Source organism: Lonchura striata, chromosome 20 (assembly GCF_050655825.1).
Source record: "Lonchura striata isolate lonStrDom1 chromosome 20, ASM5065582v1, whole genome shotgun sequence".
Taxonomy (NCBI): Eukaryota; Metazoa; Chordata; class Aves; order Passeriformes; family Estrildidae; genus Lonchura; species Lonchura striata.
In genome coordinates, this window is record NC_140722.1 from 2,416,633 (window position 1) to 2,436,672 (window position 20,040).

Below are 20,040 nucleotides of genomic sequence, written 5' to 3' on the forward strand. Positions count from 1 at the left end.
AGTTCTGCCTGGGTTCATTAGAGGTTCAGTGTGATTTGAATTCCTGTGGAGGAGATGAATGTTGATTTAGTGAATGTGGCAGTAATTATTGGACACAAGTTCTACCTTGAGCAGTTCCTGGAGGGGCATTATGGAGTTATGATGGAAGGTTAGGAGCCATTTGTAGTGTAGCAGGGAGTATTGCATTGCATAATCCTGAAGAGGATTATGGTTTAAATACCCACGACGTGTCAGGGGAATCACTGGATCCATCATGTGTGGCAGAGGGTGGGATGTGCCTCTGCAGACATTGGTAAGGGGGGACATGGTGAACAGGCTTAATGACCAGCGTTCAGAGGAGGACCTGAGTATCACAGGAGGTCCTGGGCAGTGTTACACTGTCTGGGAGGTTGGCAGATATTTAAATGGTGCTGGCTGTGTTTCTCCCATTTACCTGAATGTCAGGATTCAAGGCATTGGCAGCCATCCATGGTCAGTGTACAAGTGCAGAGTGTTTTATCTCAAATGCTCAGGCTTGTGTGTGGATATACACAGGGATGGAGTCTGTGTCAGACCTATAATTTTGTCACCTTTATAGTTAGTTTTTAATTAATTACAGAAACTTGTGCAGAGTATTGATCTGTATCTTAATCTGTATCTTAATATGTATTAATTTACCATTCATGCCATTTCAAAAACTAATATATTAGTGCTAGGAAGTCTATAGAGAATGATCAGAAAGGGGAAAAGCTTTCAATATGGGAATAGCCCAGTTTAGGACCCTTCTAAACTAAGGAATATATATATGATACTGGCCTATAAAAGTAATAAAGGCTACTGAAAAGTGGGCTAGGAAATAGTTGTTTGCAGGTTCTTATGGGAAAATTGGGAGCATCCAAGGATCATAGAATACTTTGGGTTGGAAGGCACATTTAAAGGTCATCTAGTCCAAATTACAAGGTTGGATTTTAAAAAGGCACAAGGGACTTTTTTTTAACATGATTAAATTGTGAAACCCAACATACCACAACTTTGTGTTACTGAGGTTAAATAGTTTCAAATGCCAGGATACTGCAGGTGTAGCCAGTTGGACCTGACAAAAAAAATTAATAGATACATTTTCTTGTGCAGGAATGTCTGTCAAAAGCTGGACAGGTACATCCCAGAAGGCTGGGGTGGTGTGTGCTGTATTTCTCTGCTTTTATGTCATCCCCAAGAGTCTGCTCCTAATCCTTGCTGGAGCTGGCATCTTGGTCTCATTACTTTCATATGTTATAATGGCTCTCAGCTGTATTTCCTCAAGTCATATCTAGGAGCTTCATCTGCAATAGATAGGTTAAAAGTAATTTGTTGATAGCAAAAAATCTATATTGCATGCTTAATTAATGGAAATTATTTGCTGGAGTACCAGTGGTGATTACAGCTGGCTGATAGCTGCTGCTGGGGTGCTTAGAGGCAGAATGCCATAAAGTTTTCTTACCAGTTGTGCTGCTTTGGGCTGGGGGAGAGTAATTTTCTTCCTAGTAGCTGGTATGGGCTGTGGGTTGGATTTGTGCTGGACACAGCCCTGACATCCCAGGTGTGTTTGAGTTACTGAGCAGGGCTGACACAAGGCCGAGGCCTTTCCTGCTTGTCTCCCCACCAGTGGAGTAGCTGGGAGTGCCCAAGGAATTGCAGAGACACAATGGGGAAGCTGATCCCAGCTGACCCCAGGGGCAGTCCAGACCATCCAGCATCATTCTCACATATAAAGCTTGAAGGAAGGAAGGAGGAGGAAGTGGGAAGAAGGAGGAAGTGGGGGACATTGGTGTGATGTTGCTCTGATGGAGCCCAGCTGTCCTGGGGGTGGCTTAGCATCTGCCTGCTCTGGGGAAGTGAGAAATGAATTCCTCCTTTGGCTTTGCTTGTGTCTCTGGCTTTTGTTTTACTGCCCTTATCTCAACCCCTCAATTTTCTCACTTTTACCCTCCAAATTCTCTCCCCTATCCCCACCTGTCCACTGGGCTAAAGCCACAGCATCAGCCCAGGGGTGTTTAACATGTGTAGTGAGTCTGGAAGAGAACATTTATCTTCATGTTTGCAGACACTGCAAATTATTGCCGACTAAGTACTTTGCTGATCTGGATTTTCTGCAAGTGCTCTGTAGATTAATTGTAAGGGGGATAAGAGTCTTGGGGAGCTCTTTGGTAAGAATGGTGGGTTCATGTATCTTCATTGGTTTTAAAATAGAGCTCATTGGTTTGTGTACTATATAATTACTGTAGAATGCCTGTGAGACGAAGAAAGGGAATATGAAAGTTTAGCTTTGTTTACTCTGTTTCTGTGATTTTTTTGCTCATTTTATCTGCAAAAGACTTAAACCCAAGTAAAGACACCTAGAATGAATATGGGAGTCTAGGATAGGAGTCATATTTTGGAAAGCAGGTTTCTGTAAGTATTTGAATGTGAACTTCCAATGGGATGTTGTTATCACAATGGTTATGCAATGTTTGTATTCATAAACAGAGGAATGGCACATATGAAAACCAGTGGAATATCTTCAGGGGAGAGCTAAACAGTGTTTTGTTTTGTTGAACAAAGAAAGCAGGCAAAAAACCCTAAAATTCTCTGTTTAATTTGTAATTTTGCTAACTAAAATGTGTCAGATTTAAGTGCTGAGACTAAAATAAGTCCTATTTCAATTTTACAGCATCTTTCTGCAAAAGATTCCTTGCTGCCATCTGAAGAAAAAGTGGGTGCTTTTACAAGGATAATAGAAGCAATGGGGTTCACAGGACCACTCAAGTATAACAGATGGGTAAAGCAGTAATTTAATAATTCTTTTGTTTGTTTGATAGTTCTAAAAAGCAGACCAAAACCACTCCACATTTTTTTCTTATGATAGGAGTAGTACTTAATGATAAATTTTAATGTAAATTCCTGTTTTCTGATGTAAGGAATTAATAATCCAGATCTTGAACCTCCATTATGCATTGCCATCATTGACATATGCAACAATACTGTATTTGGTAGAGTCTAAATCCTTCTTGAATTTCTTCAGATAACTGATTTTTACTTCATTTGTGCACCAAAGAACAGAGTAAGAACCTTACCAGGAGGGTCTGCTGAGCAGTCAGTGATGAGATATGGTGTGGTTGCTGTTCAAATCACTGTTCAGTGGTAGCTGACAAGGGCAGAGTCACAAATAGGTCATTCTCTTTCTCCTTTTACTTTTAAATAGCCCTTTAATAAAATGGTTGTTAACATTGACTAAGTGAGTGCAGTTTTGTGAGAGATGCTTTTGGTTCCTGATGTGAAAGAAAAAAGATGAAATTTATAATTTCTCTGAACTAAGGAAGAGTACAAAAGAATAAGAGGAGAAGGCAGCTCAAAAGAAGGACTGAGCTCAATTGTATTGAACTTAAAACCAGTTATTTGAATAAAAAAATAAAAATAATGGAAATTTTAAGGTGCTTTGAGTAGCTGCAAGGTAGAGTGCAGCTCTTCAGAGACTGATCTGAAACACTTGCTGATTGCATGCTTCTCCTCAGAAAGTGTAAAGCAAAGATAAATGACTTGTAACAGACTCAGTTATTTTGGTTGAAATCAGTTGCTTTAATCAGGTGATGCTAAACCTCTTGAGAGTGTAGTTTCTCTCCCATGTGCTTGTGTACATATTGTTGTAATAAAGGTTCTTGTTAGCTCTAAGTGTTGATTTCAGAGTTCTCCTTAATTGCTTCTCTTTACTGCCTGCTTTTGGCTAGGGATCCTGGGTTGGGAGAGAGTTATTTTGTGGTTAGGGCCCAAGAGACCTGAGTTCATTTTTGGCCTTGCCCGTGCTCTCTAGGAGATCTTTGGGAAGTTTCTTAATACTTCTCTTTCTTTTTTTCTGTTTTATTCTCCCTTCCCCCATGCTTCTTCTACACCCTAAATTTCCATGATTAAATTTCATCAGTTTCTCCTTTGTTACCTGCATTATTTAAGGGCTGGATTGTGGGGACTGTTTTTTACAATATGTTTTTAATGTCTAACAATGCCTGCTCTGGGGTAGTGACTCTCACCAGGAAGATCTCTGCTCACAGGCCAGGCAGTGTTTCCTTTAAAAGGGAGACCTTCAGAACTGCTGTAAGCAATGTAAAACATCTACTTCAAGAAGTTTAGATGTATGTTTGATTTTTGACAGAAGCCTAAGATTACTGAATAAGAAAAATAATAGGTCCTGTGTTTTCTCAGCAATCAGTTGCAACTTCTTTAATTTCCTTGTGGTTGGAGGAGACACAAATAATTACTTTGGTGATTTGAACTTCCATTTAGCAGGCAGGGTGCTTATCCTTGCAGCATGGTGAGCACTGAGATGATCACTGGTATATGTCACTAGAAAAAACAAAAATTCAAACCAGAGTAATCCAAATCCAATGCCATTTCTCTTTAAGATTTTTGCTACTAGTTATTGTGCTCTTTGAAGCTTCAGCACATGTGTCTGTGTTGTAGATTATGCACTGGAGGTGTTTTGGGTGCAGTGGCATGCTGGAAACAAAATGAGAATTGCCAAAGCTTGCAGGAATAGCTCAGGTTGTTCATCATCTGGGATTCCTTTCTCACTTTTATAATCAGTCAAGTGTCACTTTTCTAGAAAAAAAAAAGAAACTATTTTTAGGACATGTCTGGTATGTGACTTCTTGAATATTTAAAACTTAAATTACACAAAACACTCTTAGTGGTATACATCACTTAAATTTATTGGAGGAAACAAGGAGTTGTGAATTGGGATCTTCAGAGACTCTGTAAGGAAAACAATTTAATTTATATTTTCTGTAATTATATCAAGTATTTTAACACACTAGATTTGGAAGGATATTCAGGAAGACATTTAATATTTTTTTTTCCTTCAAGGCAGAATTAATTATACTCATGCCATTACTGGCAGATCTAATAGTTTAATGTGCTCCTGAAAATCTCAAGTGATGGTGATTTTCAAAAAAAGTGTTTTCAGAAAATGGCAGTGTGGGACAAAGGAACAGTGTTCAGGGACAAAGCCAGCAGTGTTCACCAGCTCTGGATGAGGAATGCTTCAAGTATTGTCTCTTCTTTTTGTTCAGAAGCTCAAGGTGGCAGCGCTGCGCATGTACACGTGCTGTGTGGAGAAAACTGACTACGAGGAGTTCTTTAACAGTAAGTGCTGGACTGATGGTGTGTGAGCTGCTGCCCTGGTAAGAGAGCACACAGTGGAATTGTGTCACTGGATATATTTGTGCCAATAAATGCAACAACAGAAAGACTTGTCAGACCTTACCAGGGCGTAGTCAGCTGGAAGCTGAAGCATTCCCTTAAGCTCTGGAGTGACAGGGGTGCAAGGGCAGACTCTGGAGTCTGGTATTGTTACATTTTCCTTGCTGCAGTGGAGAACAGGAGCAGGAATGGGATGGGAAGAACTTGGAATATCCTGGGCTTCAAGGGATATTGCCATTTTTTATTTCCAGGGATGGGATATACTAAGAATCCAAATACCCCTTCCCTTTTTATAGCGGTCAGATGGTCTCTGTGTCCTACCCTGTGCCACCCTCAGTATAACTGGGATGCAGGTAAGAGAATCACCCCCATCCACTAATGCACAACTTTTTTATGATACCAGATTGGTTAGGTCACATGGATCACCTGTCTTTGTCATGGCTGGGGCAGGTTTGGGTACAACTTAAGAGACGTTCTGCATTTTTTACTGACCCTGACAGCATCAAATCGGGACACATCTCTTGACTGGGTAGAGAGTATGACTGGAGCAGACATTCAAGTCCCTTCTATAAGTATATAGGTATATTAGTGGCTTGGATTGGGATGGTTTTTTTTATGTTGTACACAGTGGTTTTTAACTATCAGCTAAAAAATCTGTTGCAGCTTTGAATAGTTTCAAATCTGGCTGGTGAAGGGGGAAGATGTACTTCGAGACTTATGTAAGCTGCAGTAGTTTTTTTTTCTTACGTGACTTATTTTCCATGTCAGTGTGATTTAGCTGGTAGTAAACCCATTAGCTGGATCTGGCCTGTCACCTGGATTCCTGAGCTACCAGATGCTTTCTTACAGCACAGGTTGGGGCTGCTGCCTCATGAGAGATCAGCTGAAGGGACACCTTCATCCAGTGCAGAGCTTATTGAGGGTGGTTTGTTACAGTGTTGCTACTACAAAATTTTCAAGTGTTTTTCAGAAGATTTTCCAAACCTGTGATGTGGTTTTGGCAGTTGCAGGAATGAGAGAAGTCTGTGAGCAGTAGGATTCATCACTAGTGATCAAAACTTGAGAACCTGATTTTGCCTGTCCACACCCTCTCCCAGCTGAGTGCCTCCCAGGCTTGCTTAGATAGGGTCTGTTCTGTTTGTGGTATTTACCTTTCAGACAAGGGTTTTGCTGTCTTTAACTGGTGTTTCACTGTCCCTGTTTAATTGTACAAAAATCTATAAATGTTGCCCTAGCTTAAAATTTAAAGGAATTTTTAAACTTGTCTGTGGAAAAAATACTGGTACAGATTTTCAGGGTCAATATGGAATATTTTACTATAGCTTCTCTTCTGTTTCTGATGTTGTCCTACTGTAATAAAAAGAAAGCATGTATTTTAAAGAGTAGGATATGTTTATATGGACTTGAGACAGTTGTTGCCTAAGGAACATGGTAGTTTTCTGAGATGGATGGATGCACCCATTGGTGCTGTAACACCTGTGATGTGGGAATCAGTGCTTGTGGTTCCAAAAAATCATTGTTTTTATATCAAAACAGGTAAAAGAAGTATCTTTTACTTCTGTCACATAGACATTAAGCTGTTTTGGGGTGTTAGCTCAAAAATTTAACAGGCTCGTGATCCATGTTAAAAAGCAGTTCCCCTAAAACACAAGCAGTGTGGGATGGGTGGGAAGCTTTTAACAGGATTTTGCCACAGAGAAGCTTTAGAGTGTGGTTCTGTGGGCAGCTGAGTTGAAGTAGCAGCCAAAAGGGAAAGTCTCACATCTCCATCTTTCTGTGCCCCTGTTCTGGGCTGTGCAGGTATGGCCTTGGTGAATGTTCATGTCACTGAAGGAGAACAGTCCAGTTTACTGACATCCTGGTTTGCTGTATTGGTGAGCTGAAGTGGCATATGGAAGGGTCTGGTGCAGAGCAGCTGTGGCACAAAGCAGGTGCTAGGGAGCACATAACTGAGAGGGGAGCATGACCTGGAGCAAGATACCCAACTTTCGCTTGAGTTTACCGTGTCTTCATCAAACTGTTTTTTCCTTTTGCAACTAAAGATGGACATTGCTAAAGCCCATTGCTTGCTCCTGAAGGAAGAGAAGCAGGAGGCTGTGAACTGTGCCGTGGTGCTGTAGCAGCAGAGCAGTGCCCGAACCTGTGCTCTGTGGGTGCCACTCCCCTCCCCATGCCCATGGGGAGCCCCAGGGTGGGACGGTGCTGTCTGAGCCATGTGCTGACCTGTGCTGTGTTTGTGCTCTGCTGCCCTTCTGGCTCTAACTGGAGGGTGTTGATATCAGGTGAACTGCTCAGAGTCAGCTTTGCTCTCTGGAGAGCTTATTAGCTCCTTTCCGGCCATGTGTGAGCCCTGTTAACCTGCTGAGCTGACCTGGGAAACCTTCAGCCAGCCATTCATGTGTGAAACCACTCGTGGCCTCGTTAACCTGGGTGAGCAGAACCAGTTCTTTACAGAGCCCTCCTCAGTGTTTTCTGGATGTGCTTTTGTGGTGTGGTTGTGTTGTGGCATAAGGAACAACTGCACTGTGACCTTCTGGAACTTAGATTGGTGTGGGGAGTTTGTTGGGTAGCTGTCTTACAGAGGTGACACTTCAGAGAGTGGATAGTGTGGTGGAGGGCTAGGACAGTGCTAGCATTTCATGTCTTATGGGCTCTTTTCTGTCTCACTGCATTCCTGCTGATGCCCAGTGGAATTTCTGAGACTTTTTGTGGCACAGTATGAGAGCCCTGTGAACTGCCTGTCTCGGTATATGTCTTGGAACAGCAGTTCCCAAAATACAGACTATGGGTATGCAAGTCATGAGGCTGCTGTAGGATATAAAGAAGGTGTTTTAATTGAGACTCTAGAGTATAAAACTGCAGTTAATTTTATTATGCTTGCCATCCCTTTGTCTCTCAATATTGGATCACTCCAGGACAAAACTTTGGGAACTCTGCTTTAGAGCCCACATCCCAAATGCCTGCACTGTGCTGCTTAGGGGGAAAGTGGAGCTATTTTAGGATGTCAGCTGTTTCTTGTTTAAAGGAGAAGAGAAAAGTAGCAGAGGGAATAACAAAGTTGCTAGCGCCAGGTTTGGCACAGAGCTTGAGAAGTTCAGATGCAACAGAGGAGGCAGCCTGTGTTTCATGCCTGACCTCAGACTTTAAAGGTCAAAAGAAGTTTTAGGATCAGGCAGGTAGTACTCAGAGCTGAAGTGGAGTTTGGCTGATGAATATGGACTATAGAGTTACCTTGAATTCAACTTGAACTATTAATGCTGTTAATTCTCTAGAGTCAGGCAGCTGCAGCAGTAGAGAGCTCATCCCACCAAATCAGCTTTTTGGATGGCTCCTAGTGGGGCTCAGTGCAGCTTAGAAAGACTGGAGGTTACAAGACTCTTTATTCTTATGTCTCCCAGACCCCACTCAATGCCTTCCAGGCTCCTGCTGCTGCCTGCCACACTCAGGGGAACACTGACACAGCACACCTGTTCTTTTGCAGGATGTGTGGATATTATTCCATTGTGTCCTTCCTAAAGTTGTGGTAGTGGCAAAGATGGTCCATCACAAAAAAGTTACTGCTTTAAAGGAGCCACGCTTCCTTTGAATTTACCATGCAGACAGTCCAAATATAGAAGTTAAAAATGATTTATAAAAATAGAATTGCAACTCTTGGAAAGGTTAGAGAAAAAATTCTTGCCTCTTGGGTACTGAATGGGTCTTTAAAAACTTTCCGTGTTTCCAGGAGTAGAGGTGTGAGCTTTGCTTTCCACTGCAGAGTGATTTCTGTGGTGGGGGACTGATCCATGGGAACTCCTTCTGGAGAAACCTCTGTCTGAACTGAGTGTTTGACTCTTGCCTGTGGAGCCTTCATTTACTGAGATGGTTTGGTTAATGCAGGCATTGTGTGCTCCTGCCCTAGTTAGAGATGCCTTGGCATGGCTTTAGGTCAAAGTAGTCATTTCTAGGCACAGGAATTATTTCTAATAGGAATGAGAGAGCCAAAAGGGTAGAAGGGTGAGGGAGACTTGTGTTTAATCTCCAAACATGGACTCTTAGTGTCTTTGTACTGTCGTAGAGGTCATGTATGGGCAGTGGTGCTGAAAATTGGCACCTCCTAGGACTGATGGAGTCTTCTCTCTGGGGAGGGAGGAATAGTGGTGATCTGTTTGGTTCTTCTGACCAGAGCTGGCATATAAAAAGAAAGAGGTTGTGAAAGCACTGCTTCATGATCTGGGTGAATTTCCTTTGTAATACTTGACAGCCAAGAAGTATAGGAGCCAGGAAGGAATCTATTCAGCACAGAAAATATGAGGTTGACTTCCCTAGGGCACATCTGACTGTAGAGTCACTTTCTCAAGGCTCTCTAGCCTTCTTCCAGCTAGGTTGAACAGCTCAGAAGAGAACACCAAGTGCTGGGTAGGCCAAGGTGACTGCTTCAGATCCTTCTCGTTAGGGACTTGCCTTAAAAACTTCTCCAGGAAACAGAGGCAGAAGTGTCCCTGGGAGGAAGGTTTGAGATTGACAGGAACTAAAGGATTTGGCATGCACAGAACCCACAGGTTCATTTTTTTTCAAGCATGAGGAAGAGGAATATGGTTTTTGTGCCACGTGGCCTAAATCTCCAGCCTCACATCCTAACAGCACATGAAAGTCCATCATGTGAACACACATATGGACAAGCCATCTCTGGGAAAACAGTGACTGTGGGAGTAGAGCTGAATCTGGAAACAGATTGTTTCTGTGGTTGGTTGATGGGTTAAATCCTAATGTAGCCTAGCTGGAACACTCAGAGTGCTGTGGGCTGTGCAGCCATGCAGTGAATCCAACCAGTGGGGTGGGAGCAGAGACGCAGGTAACACAGAATTCTGTCCCTGGCAGGAGACAGCAGCACATGGGAAGGAAGAGTGTAAGAATGGAGCAAAGTATCCATTGATTCCTCTGTGTTAGTCACTGCTGCTTTGAGACTCTCCAAGCTAGAAGCCACATGTTTGTCTCTTCTCCATTGTGGAATTTTCCTCCTCTGTAAAAGTTATCCAAGTGAGCTCTAACACCTGAAATCTGCAGTATCTGTGGCTGTATGTTCTAGAGTGTTAGCACAAACATGACAGTAAATGATATTTGCTTCCAGTATGTATGTACTGTTATTGCTGAAAATAAATTACTAAAATGCTTTTAGATTTTGGTGCAGTGAATTTCTGTTAAGCACAAAATGTGATTAAATTAATTTTAATGTTTTGTTTTGGTTTTGTGGTTTTTTTTTCCCTTCCATCAAGGGTGCCAAATGCCTGATACTTTGAATTCATGGTTTCTAGTAGCCCAGCTTCATGTCTGGTAAGTGAAAGACAAAATAGTAATACAATTATTTTCAGGAAATAGAGTTATATACAACTTAATGTGAGAAAAAGTACAGCCTTCTGTCCATGGTTGATAATACAGGTTATATTAATTTTACTGATGACTGAATTTAAGCTGTTTTCTGCTGAAGAACAATAAGTCCTGTAGAGAAGTTGACATCTCTTACATCTCAAAACTCCTCACTAATGGAATGATCTTTGCCATGAGTTTTTCTAAAAGCCTTGCTCAGGCTATGTGGAAAAATCCTACTTGCGTGTTTTAGGAAAGGTTTAAATTTATGTAAAAGTCATTTAAATTGGGAGAATTTGTGGTGATGAGAAGCATTTAACAAATTATAGCACTGGCATTTGTTCTTTCACTTCTGAAAGGTACATGCAGGGTAGTGAATGCCAGCTTGGCTGCATGTAAAAATATTTAACACCTTAAAAGTGAAGTTTTTTCCCTTTTTCGTTTGTGAAAATAGTAGCCAAAAAAATCAGGTTTTCATCTAGCGTTACATATTTATAAAGGTCAGGGGATGCACAAGGGAGTACAGTAATTTTTTAAGTGCCAGATCTTTCAGGGAACTGAAGTCCATAGACTTGGGTTCAGCTGTCCAAAGGCTGAAAGGAAGTTTGTACTGAAATAGCTGCACTTAAGGCCTCTTGTTTCCTTGCCTCCTCCTTTTCCCCTTCTCTCCTTTTAATTTCCTGACTCCTCAATATAGTGAAAGATGGGGCAGCTCATTACACTAAAGAGTGAATAAATGAGCAGAACCACTGAAATTATACTCAGTTAATGAAATCAATGGAACAAAGTAAAGACAACCCTTGAAATCTGCAGTTTATTTATTTCCTACTGTTCCCTGTGGGAACAGTAGGAAATAAGCTAATAATGATAAGCTAATAATTCATATAGGTATTTTGAAAACTAGTCCAATGATTGTTAAAAACCAGACTGTTTGTAACTATCTGGGAAAACCAAAGAGAGTTAAGATGAATCTGCAGAGAACACACTTTTTTTCATCTTGATTTCTCATTGACAGGACAATGTATCCCAAAATCCATACACAGCATCAAATTCAAGATTAATTATAAAAATCAACAAGAGAACTATGACAGATTAAATTGGTATAGGCTAGGCACAAGTTTCTAAGATCAAAGCTACACTGGCTTATTTTGAAGGTGGCCAAGAGTTGCTGCATTTTGAATTGGTGATGCTATGTGGAGATGTTCTGAGAATTGAAATACTCTTACATGTGAGATATGGTGGACAGGTTAACAGCAATATCCTGCACAAGCAGGAAAGAACCAAATCCCTCTGTCTCATTGTGGCAGCAGTGAAAATTTAGGTGATGAGGTTAGCACTAGAGGTTAATTTTTCTCGAGTTTATGAGCCTGGCTCCTCTGTGTTCCTGACAGCACTGTCATTCTGGACCACAAATCAGAGATCTGGTTTGCTATCCCAGGACACAGAGAAGCCTGTGACAGGCCTGCTCGCTACCTGGCTTGTTGGAAAATGCTGTATGCTTTGCTGTAATGAGATCAGTGACCAGCATCCTTTGCTTTCCCAGGCAGGCTAATTGCTATGTTCTCTGAGATTCTCTTCCTCTAGGCAGTTTGATCTCAGTAAAGTGGAAGCAGAAGTGCTTCTGCTAGCTTTGACAAGGTCAAGGACATCCTGTGTGAGGGCTCCAGTTCTCATCTTTCCTGCTGGACTGTTTGCCTCAGGAGCTAGAAATCTTCCTGATCTGGTGGCCAACAGCCTGCCAGGAGATTCTGATCACCATCTGCTCCTGCTCCCCCTAGCAGAGCAGTCTGCGCAACTTTTTTAGATACTTCTTACTTCTTATTCAGCAGCTTAGTTTCAACTGATTTAGAGTGTCTTCTGTAGCCAGAGAAGTTGAGAATTTTCCCTGCTTTGGTAAACTTTGTCTCCTTTTCTTACTGTTGCCATTGCCCAGCATGATCTAGTCAATTTTTCCATGTTTTTTGCATCCCAGCTTTTACAGACTTACGGTGCTTGTCAGGGCACCTTGTTGTGTTACACAACAGTGTGTACACAAAGAGATGGGTTCTCTTTGAATCTCTAGCTCCTACTTCTTTTTGTCTGTGAATAGAATGTTCTTACTGACCCCACTCAAAAAGAGGAATTCAGGCTCTCATGTTTAGCCTCTGCTGTTGCAAGCTTCTTTTAAGATAATGTTCTTTAGAAACACTCCAGTGCCTTCCAATGCAGTGTTAAAGTCATGCTTTAAAAAGTCAACCCATCAATATTATTTAGAAAACCAACCCATGATTATTCTTTCCTGAATGTCACATTTTCATAGGTTGTTTCTGTTACTTCACACCTCTGATGTCAGGTGGACTCTAGGTTTATATTTAGAAGTCCAGACCTTTAGAAAAGCTCTTTATTTCTTTTGCTGGATTTGCATTTTCCCATGCATGTAAATGGAGTATCGGCTGACTGTAGAGCTGTTACCAAACTGCCAAAGAAGTTACTTGTGTTAATACTGACGAATGTCTTGGTTCAGTATTTGTCATGTAGATACCTAGAGCTCCCTTCATATTTTCACCAGACCAAGCATGGTGACATCTCTGAAGTATTTAGGATAAAATAGAGTGGTGCTACAATTCCTGTTCCAAAGGACTCAGACACCCATTGCAAAAGTTCACCTAAACATTGTTTTTCGTAAGGAAATCTGCACTTAGGAAAGTTTTGATTGGCCTCAGGAAGTCCAGAGGTGAATGAAAACTACCGAGTATATGTAGAAAACAGTTCATGCCAGAAAAGATTTCTCTGATATGCATAGAGATGCCTGAGGACACAGTACTATTTCGAAATGGGGTGCTTCAGAAGAAAGGGAATAAACTCTATGTTTTGTGTCTTAATCACATCAGTATAGTCTTGCTTGAGATGGATTTTAAGAATGAGTTTATTTGGAATGTCTCCAGCATTTAGTTGCTCCTGCCTAAATGTGAGTGAATGGCACAACAGCCTAAATAAAGGCCCCAGGGGAGCGGAGGCTGCACAGCCAGGCTGGGCTCTGTCTGCTGGATAGAGCTGTGTTGGGGACCTGGCCAGGCTGGAGCACAGGAGAACATGCAAACCTAATTAGGACCTGTTCAGAATTCTGCTGGTAATCATCATTCCCTGAAGTGTAATGTCACAACAGAGCTGATGGAAAAGTCAGTTCAGGAGTTTCCTGTCATCCTCCAAGCTGATAGCTGTTAATGAGTGGGTTAAACAGAATAAAGCCTTCCAAAAATGCTGTTGACATTTGTGTTGTTAAGCCACAGTAATTTCTTTGAGCAACTATAGCATAGCTGCAGAAATAGTTGGTCTGGAGCAAGTGAGGAAGCAGAAATGAGTGGCCAGGTAGAGGAAGGTCCAAATGGGCTTTACCCTTAATGGCTCATCACACCTTGATGGATGGCACAGGGCATCTCACAGCAGTGATCAGGGGGGAGTCAACCACCACTTCTGGTGTTTAGGCCAGTCTGGCACTCCGGGAATACTGACAGAAGCTGGCTGAGGCCGTTGTGAGAAACTACAATATCTCAGCTGACATGGGTTGAGTTACAGATGCTCCTGATCCTATTCAGCTATCCTTTCTTCTAAGATTCTAAGATTTTCTTCTAAGATAATCTCTCTGCATAACTTAAATACAGCAAAAATTATCCTACCAAACTAACATGAGTTAGACAGCTTTCTAAAGATACTTTGGAGTAATTTTCATTGTAGGGTTTGATGAAGATGAGTCAATATTTGACTAAACTACAGAACAGATTGTGCAATGAAATGGTAAAATGTTTCATGCCATGGTGATCTAGTTAGGAGGTTTATAGGCTTTAAAGAGTCTGTGTTGCCTCAGACAGCAGGTGTAGTAACAATCTACCAAACTTCCAAATAAGCTGCAAAATTCCATGATCTCACTCGTGCTGCTGCAGAACAGCTCTGTGACAGCACTGTGCATCCAAACACAAGAGCTGCCTTTTAGGCTCCATGAGTAGCAGGTTTTCCCCTGCACACCAGTCCAGTCCTGCTCATCAATGACCAGTTGTTGCCTGTTGGTCTCTGCACTGCTCTCTCCTGCTTCTCCGCCACCAAAGGCACACAGGATAGGAAACACTATTAAGAAAAGCTCAGGGGAGCTTTTCTTGCTCCTGAGTTTTTCACTCCTGAGTTCAGCTGTTCATCAAGAAAAATATAAAAATGCTTTTCTTAGCTCAAAATTAGTCTTTTTTTACTGAGTCTTTTCCTCTTTGACTTGTTAAGAGTGAGTAAGAATTTTCAATTCAGTTTTTGTACAGTTCAATTGTGGAAGTGCACAAGAGGAACAAAGGTTTTGAAACTGGTAGAAGTAAACTGAAAGTTTTAAGCTCTTTGTGCATTGGAAAGGTATGGTACCTGGACAGCTGTTCTCTGACTACTGTCTGAACTACTATTTGAAAGAAAGCTTTGTCATCCTTCTCTGGGATAACGAGGGTTTGGTTTTGGTACCGTCTTAATTGCATTTGTGTGGTGGGACAGTGGTTCTGACTAGCAAGAAGAATATTGGACTGCTGCAGGTTTTGCTACCTTCAGTTTTTGTCTCTGACTGTCCCTGGCAGTAAGTTTTACTTCTTTAACAGGTTGAAAAATATGTTTCTTTTACTAATCTGTACTCAAGATAGAACCCCTCATAAAGATGGACATCTGTCCTTTTACAAGTCATCTCAGCACACTTCAGGTGTTTGCGATTTTCCCTGTGGAGCTGGGATTCATGGGTCACCAAATACTTCTAATGCCTGCAGATCTTATATTCACTAAAGAAATGAACCTATTAACAAATAAATGATCATATTTTCCTTTTAGCTCTTGTGGCACATTCACCAATGTTAGTGTGCACCAGCTCCACAGTGGCCTCCAGCAGCTCTGCTCTCTTGGTTTTACAGGGAGCAGTCTCCTTCCTATCATGTCTATGAAAAGCAGTGGATTCTCTCAGTTCCAGTGTTTGAGCATCACCTTGTCTGCAGTCACTCAGTCAGTCCTGCACAGCCACTTTTGTCTTTTAGCACAGGAGCAGAGTTGCTGAATGAGGTAGAGAAGATGGAACAGGTGATGGGACTGGTCCCAGCCCAGTGAGGAATCAGCCTGGGCTTCAGTTTGTGCTCTTTACAGATGTTTTATAAGAGGCAAAAAAAAATTATTCATTTATATTGTAGACAGAGCAGCAGCAATGAAGTTTAAGTGGCTTTAATACTTAAAAACAAAGCAAAACAACTCAGCTTGATGTTCTCATTAAGATCTCACGATGCAGTTACAAATCTCTGAGCTGGTCTTGCATGTGGAGGTTCTGCCAGGTGGCTGGACATGTATCCTCATACTCCTGTAGTTGAAGTAATGTAGGACATTGCTAATGTGGATTGGTTGAAGTCTGTATCTTGCTTAAGCTTTCCCAGCTTGGGTAGCTGGGCTCTTGAGCACTTGAGTGCACCAACTGAGCTACAGCTGGCTCAGAGCCTGCAATTAGGCAAGGCATGTGTTCCTGCTCCAGAGGGTGAGGTGTTCTTAAGGCTGAGGAATTTAGGTTGCAGGAGTATTTAACTAGATTACAGTACTGTCAGCAAGAATAGAGTCCACTGTCACTCTTCCATGCCTGGATTGGCCAAAATCCAGCAGATACAGCTACTGAGTACAGAATGGCAATGTTTGTAGTGGTTTATTAAAAAAAAATAAAAAAAATCCATGTGTATTTTTCTCCTGATCACAAACATATACTATAAGAAAAATGAGCTGGAATGTATTTAATTTACTCTCTCCCTTTTAAAAAAAGCCCAGGAGCTGAGTGGTGTGTGCTCTTGCAGGATGTGCCTGGTGCGGCTGAAGCAGGAGGGCCGCACGGGGAAGTACATGTGTCGCTACATCGTTCACTGCATGTGGGAGGATGTTGAACAGCGTGGGAAGGTGATGGGGGTAAGTCCTCTCTGCTGGTGTTAATCCTGATGATTCCCATCTTTCAATGCTTTTTTGGATTTAAATATCTTAGAAAAATGCCTGATAATCCAGCTGGTTGATTCCTTTACTGGCTTATGCTGGTACCTGCAGCCCTCGCTCCTGACCATTCATTCCCTCAGCTGCTGTATTGAGCCACTCTCCTTGTTTCTGGAAGTGCATTGTGGCCTGGATAAAGGTATTGATTTGTCTGAAATACATTAATTTCCTACATGATTTGCCATGTGATTGCAGAAATGGATGCTGCTACAACAGAATGGGAATAGGAATAAGCAGCTGTGGTAGGGAATATGACTGGTGCCAAATCTGTAGCTACAACTTCAGTAATTTCAGCAGAGCTCTGAGTGTTCTCTGTATCTAAAGTGGTAAATGGGAAGTTAATCAACCAGGGGTTTTTGTCAAGTTCCTGCACATGACTATACCTAGTCCTTAGTGTATTTTTCATTTTGGATTTTCACTATACCTGATCTTTATCACAAAAAAAAAAAAAAAGTTCTAAAGAAAGGGTAGTTCCAAGGAGAGTGCATTTGCAAGTTTGAAGGAAGAGAAAGATTAGATCATTCTGGCCTGTTCTGAGGAAGGTTATGGTAGTTGGTTGTAATGATAATTCCTGTGCTTCAAGTATGAAAATGTGCTTCTCCAGCCCTGTGTTGGTGATTGCACAAGAGAAGGCATTGCAGAGGCAGTGGAAGTAGGTGACAGCAGACCTGATACTGGTGAGGCTGCCTGTGTTCAGGGCACTTCTGTGGGAGAACAGGGCTGGCAAAGATCTATGTTGTTAAAAAGGACAAGAACTGTTCAGCATTTAAGCTGTTTACATTTAAAATGTAAAGCATTTTAAATAGAGGTTTGTCTATGAGTAAAATAAATTATGCTGTTAGAGAAGTGACAGTTTTCATATAGCAGTAATTAATTCCTTATTTGTCAAGCCTTAGCTGTCAGTTCTATTGGAGAAGATGCCAGGATGTTCCTGGTGGTGCCAGACAAGTAAATTAACCAGTGAGTTAGGATTTGGGATGCAATCATATTAGAAATTCAAGAAGTTTCACTCTGATTCTTTATTTTGTATGTGGCTTTAGAAGGTTTTGGCTCTGGTATAACTTCACTTATTCCTTTAGCAATAGGGTTTGTTCCTAGTTGTTAGGACTTCCTTAGCTTTACTTTGTTATGTTGTTCTTAAAGGCAAGACGTCCTATTAATCTTGTTTTGAATTAAATCCAAATTCATACATCTAAGGATGTTTTGCTATATTAATGTGCTTAGATAAATTCTAGTGTGGGAATCTCCTCTTTGTAGTAGGGCAGTGTGAGCCTGATAAATCAGATGTACTGAAGAAAAAGACTGAAAGAAAGAGCTTCTGCATTTTTGTCTTTATCCAGGGCTATCCATATCATACCTCTGGTTGATTCTGCTTTCTCTAGGAGCTCAGATCAGCTCAGATCTTTACTCTGGGTGTAAATGTAAGGTTCTTCTTCTTGAAAAGCAAAACCCCACCCACCCCCAACCCCAAAACAAACCCTGGCCAAACATGTCACCTTCCAAAGCACCGGAAAGTATCTGTCTGATTCCATGGAGAAAATGACCTTTTGAACAGAAAATTATTTGTCTGTTTCTTTTGACCCTAATTTTGTCTTATATGAACAAAGTGCTGCCTTGTAGTTTTCTGCGCAGGGTTGGAAAGAGCAGACAGAAATGAGGAGCAGAGCTGGCCCTTTGCTGCCCTTCCAAGCAATGCAGGGCTCTAAAGTGAAAAATGCTGCATGTTAGGCCTGTATTGAGAGTTTTACAGTAAACCTTAGGGGAAAAATATAGTGTTTGCAGTCAGTTATTTTTAAAGGGATGCACAGGGTTTCCATTTATGCAAGCTAAACTATTCAATTTCCCATGAAATTCCTTGAAGTATAAAAAAACCCATCAGTGTCTTTAACTTTTCATCCAGTCTATACTCTGAGGTGTTTATACATGCATTTTGCAGTAGCATGGTTGCTGTGTGATGCAACTGCAAGGAGCTCTGAAGTTGCTGGAATGCCATTCATTCACTGCCTTGTCAGGTTAGGCATCTGGTCAGTTTATCCTTGAATTTAAATTGTGCAGTCTTTGTAGGAATGATCCTGCAGTGGAATATCCAGTGTGCTTAGCTTGCACTGCTGTGATTCCTGTAATAAACCAGACTGTGATCTGGTGCTAACACAGCCTTTACATGGCCATAGCAGATGCTCAGAGGAAGAACATGCACATTTCAGGGATTAATCTGCAAGGCAGTTATACCTGTGTGTGTATTTAGTACAGCTGAGCTGCACAGGGGCCCCTTGGTTTAATGAGCCTCCTTGGGTGAGAAGTGAACACCCGAGCAGGCATTGAAGGGGATGAGAAAGCAGCGTGGACTCTCCTGGGGGGTGAATTTGGAAATCAGGACTATTCTCTTCACTGTAGTCTTAGTGAGGGCTTTCGTTATCTGCAGTGGTTTGGTTTGGTTTGGTTTTTTAATCTTTTATTTATTCCGGGTCTTTCAGTCATTATTCGTAGTCAGTCCACTATGGAGACCGGCTGAGGAGGTTGGGGCTGTTGAGGCTGGAGAAGGTTGTGTGGAGACCTCCTAGCACCTGTCCAGAATCTGAAGGGGCTACAGGGAAGCCAGAGGGGGACCCTTCCTCAGGATCTGCAGTGGCAGGACAAGGGGGGCTGGTGTTCTGGTTTGAAAACAAAACCAGTGAGAGACTCCAAGTCAGAAATACTCGTTATTAGGAAGAGTGAAAAAACATACAAAATACATACAATAATACAAAAGAAAAGCCACTGACAGAGTCGGAATACAACCTGACACCCTTTTTAGTCAGGGTGTTGTTAGTCGTTCAAATTGGAATGGTTGCAGTCCTCCTGGAAATCTAGCTAAAAAGCCTGAGTCTGGTGTCCCAAAAACCCAGATTATATCCAGTTAGGAATGCTTGGCTCCTCCCTCTGGGTGGACCATCTCACAATGGGATGTTATAGCTCTTATCAGTCATGCAGTGACATTCAATATCCCATTATCAGCAAATGTCTCCCCGGAGGGAGAATTGGTTGTGAAAGAGATGAGGAAAACTGTCCACTTAACAGAAGACAACTGCCATACAGATGGCAAGTGGAATAAGTTTTGCCTTTCAATCTGGGACAGATGGCTTTGCATTGAAAGGGAGGGAATTTAGGTTAGACATGTGGAAGGAATTCTTCCCTGTCAGGGTGGGCAGGCCCTAGCACAGGTGCCCAGAGAAGTTGTGGCTACCCCTGGATCCCTGGAAGTGTCCAAGGCTAGGTTGGATGGGACTTGGAGCAACCTGGAATAGTGGAAGGTGTCCCTCCCATGACAGGGGGTGGAATGGGATGAGCTTTGAGGTACCTTCAACCCAAAATTTCTAGAATTTTGCTGAGATTAACAAACTTCTTGGTCTCTTCTACAATATTTATTTTATGTTAGATAAAAATTATCTATGCCCTGATGTTTGAAGATGCGACCAGTTCCTTTGCTCCTTATCACTGCTTCATTTTCATTCATCATTGCCA

General features: G+C 41.8%; 1 protein-coding gene across 6 annotated transcripts in view; it reads left to right on the top strand.

The window, feature by feature from the left end:
- The window catches only part of UQCC1 (ubiquinol-cytochrome c reductase complex assembly factor 1), a 46,947-nt gene that overhangs the window by 7,653 nt on the left and 19,254 nt on the right, over positions 1-20,040 (top strand). For 3 of the 6 annotated variants that reach the window (XM_085557922.1, XM_085557921.1, XM_077787034.2), the window contains 5 exons: positions 2,669-2,776; positions 5,058-5,130; positions 5,439-5,540; positions 10,443-10,500; positions 16,353-16,461. In XM_085557922.1, the coding sequence (XP_085414048.1) occupies positions 2,669-2,776; positions 5,058-5,130; positions 5,439-5,540; positions 10,443-10,500; positions 16,353-16,461 (450 nt within the window). The remainder of the gene's footprint in view (positions 1-2,668; positions 2,777-5,057; positions 5,131-5,438; positions 5,541-10,442; positions 10,501-16,352; positions 16,462-20,040) is intronic. The other 3 variants (XM_085557923.1, XM_021546287.4, XM_031506508.3) reach the window with 2 other exon arrangements.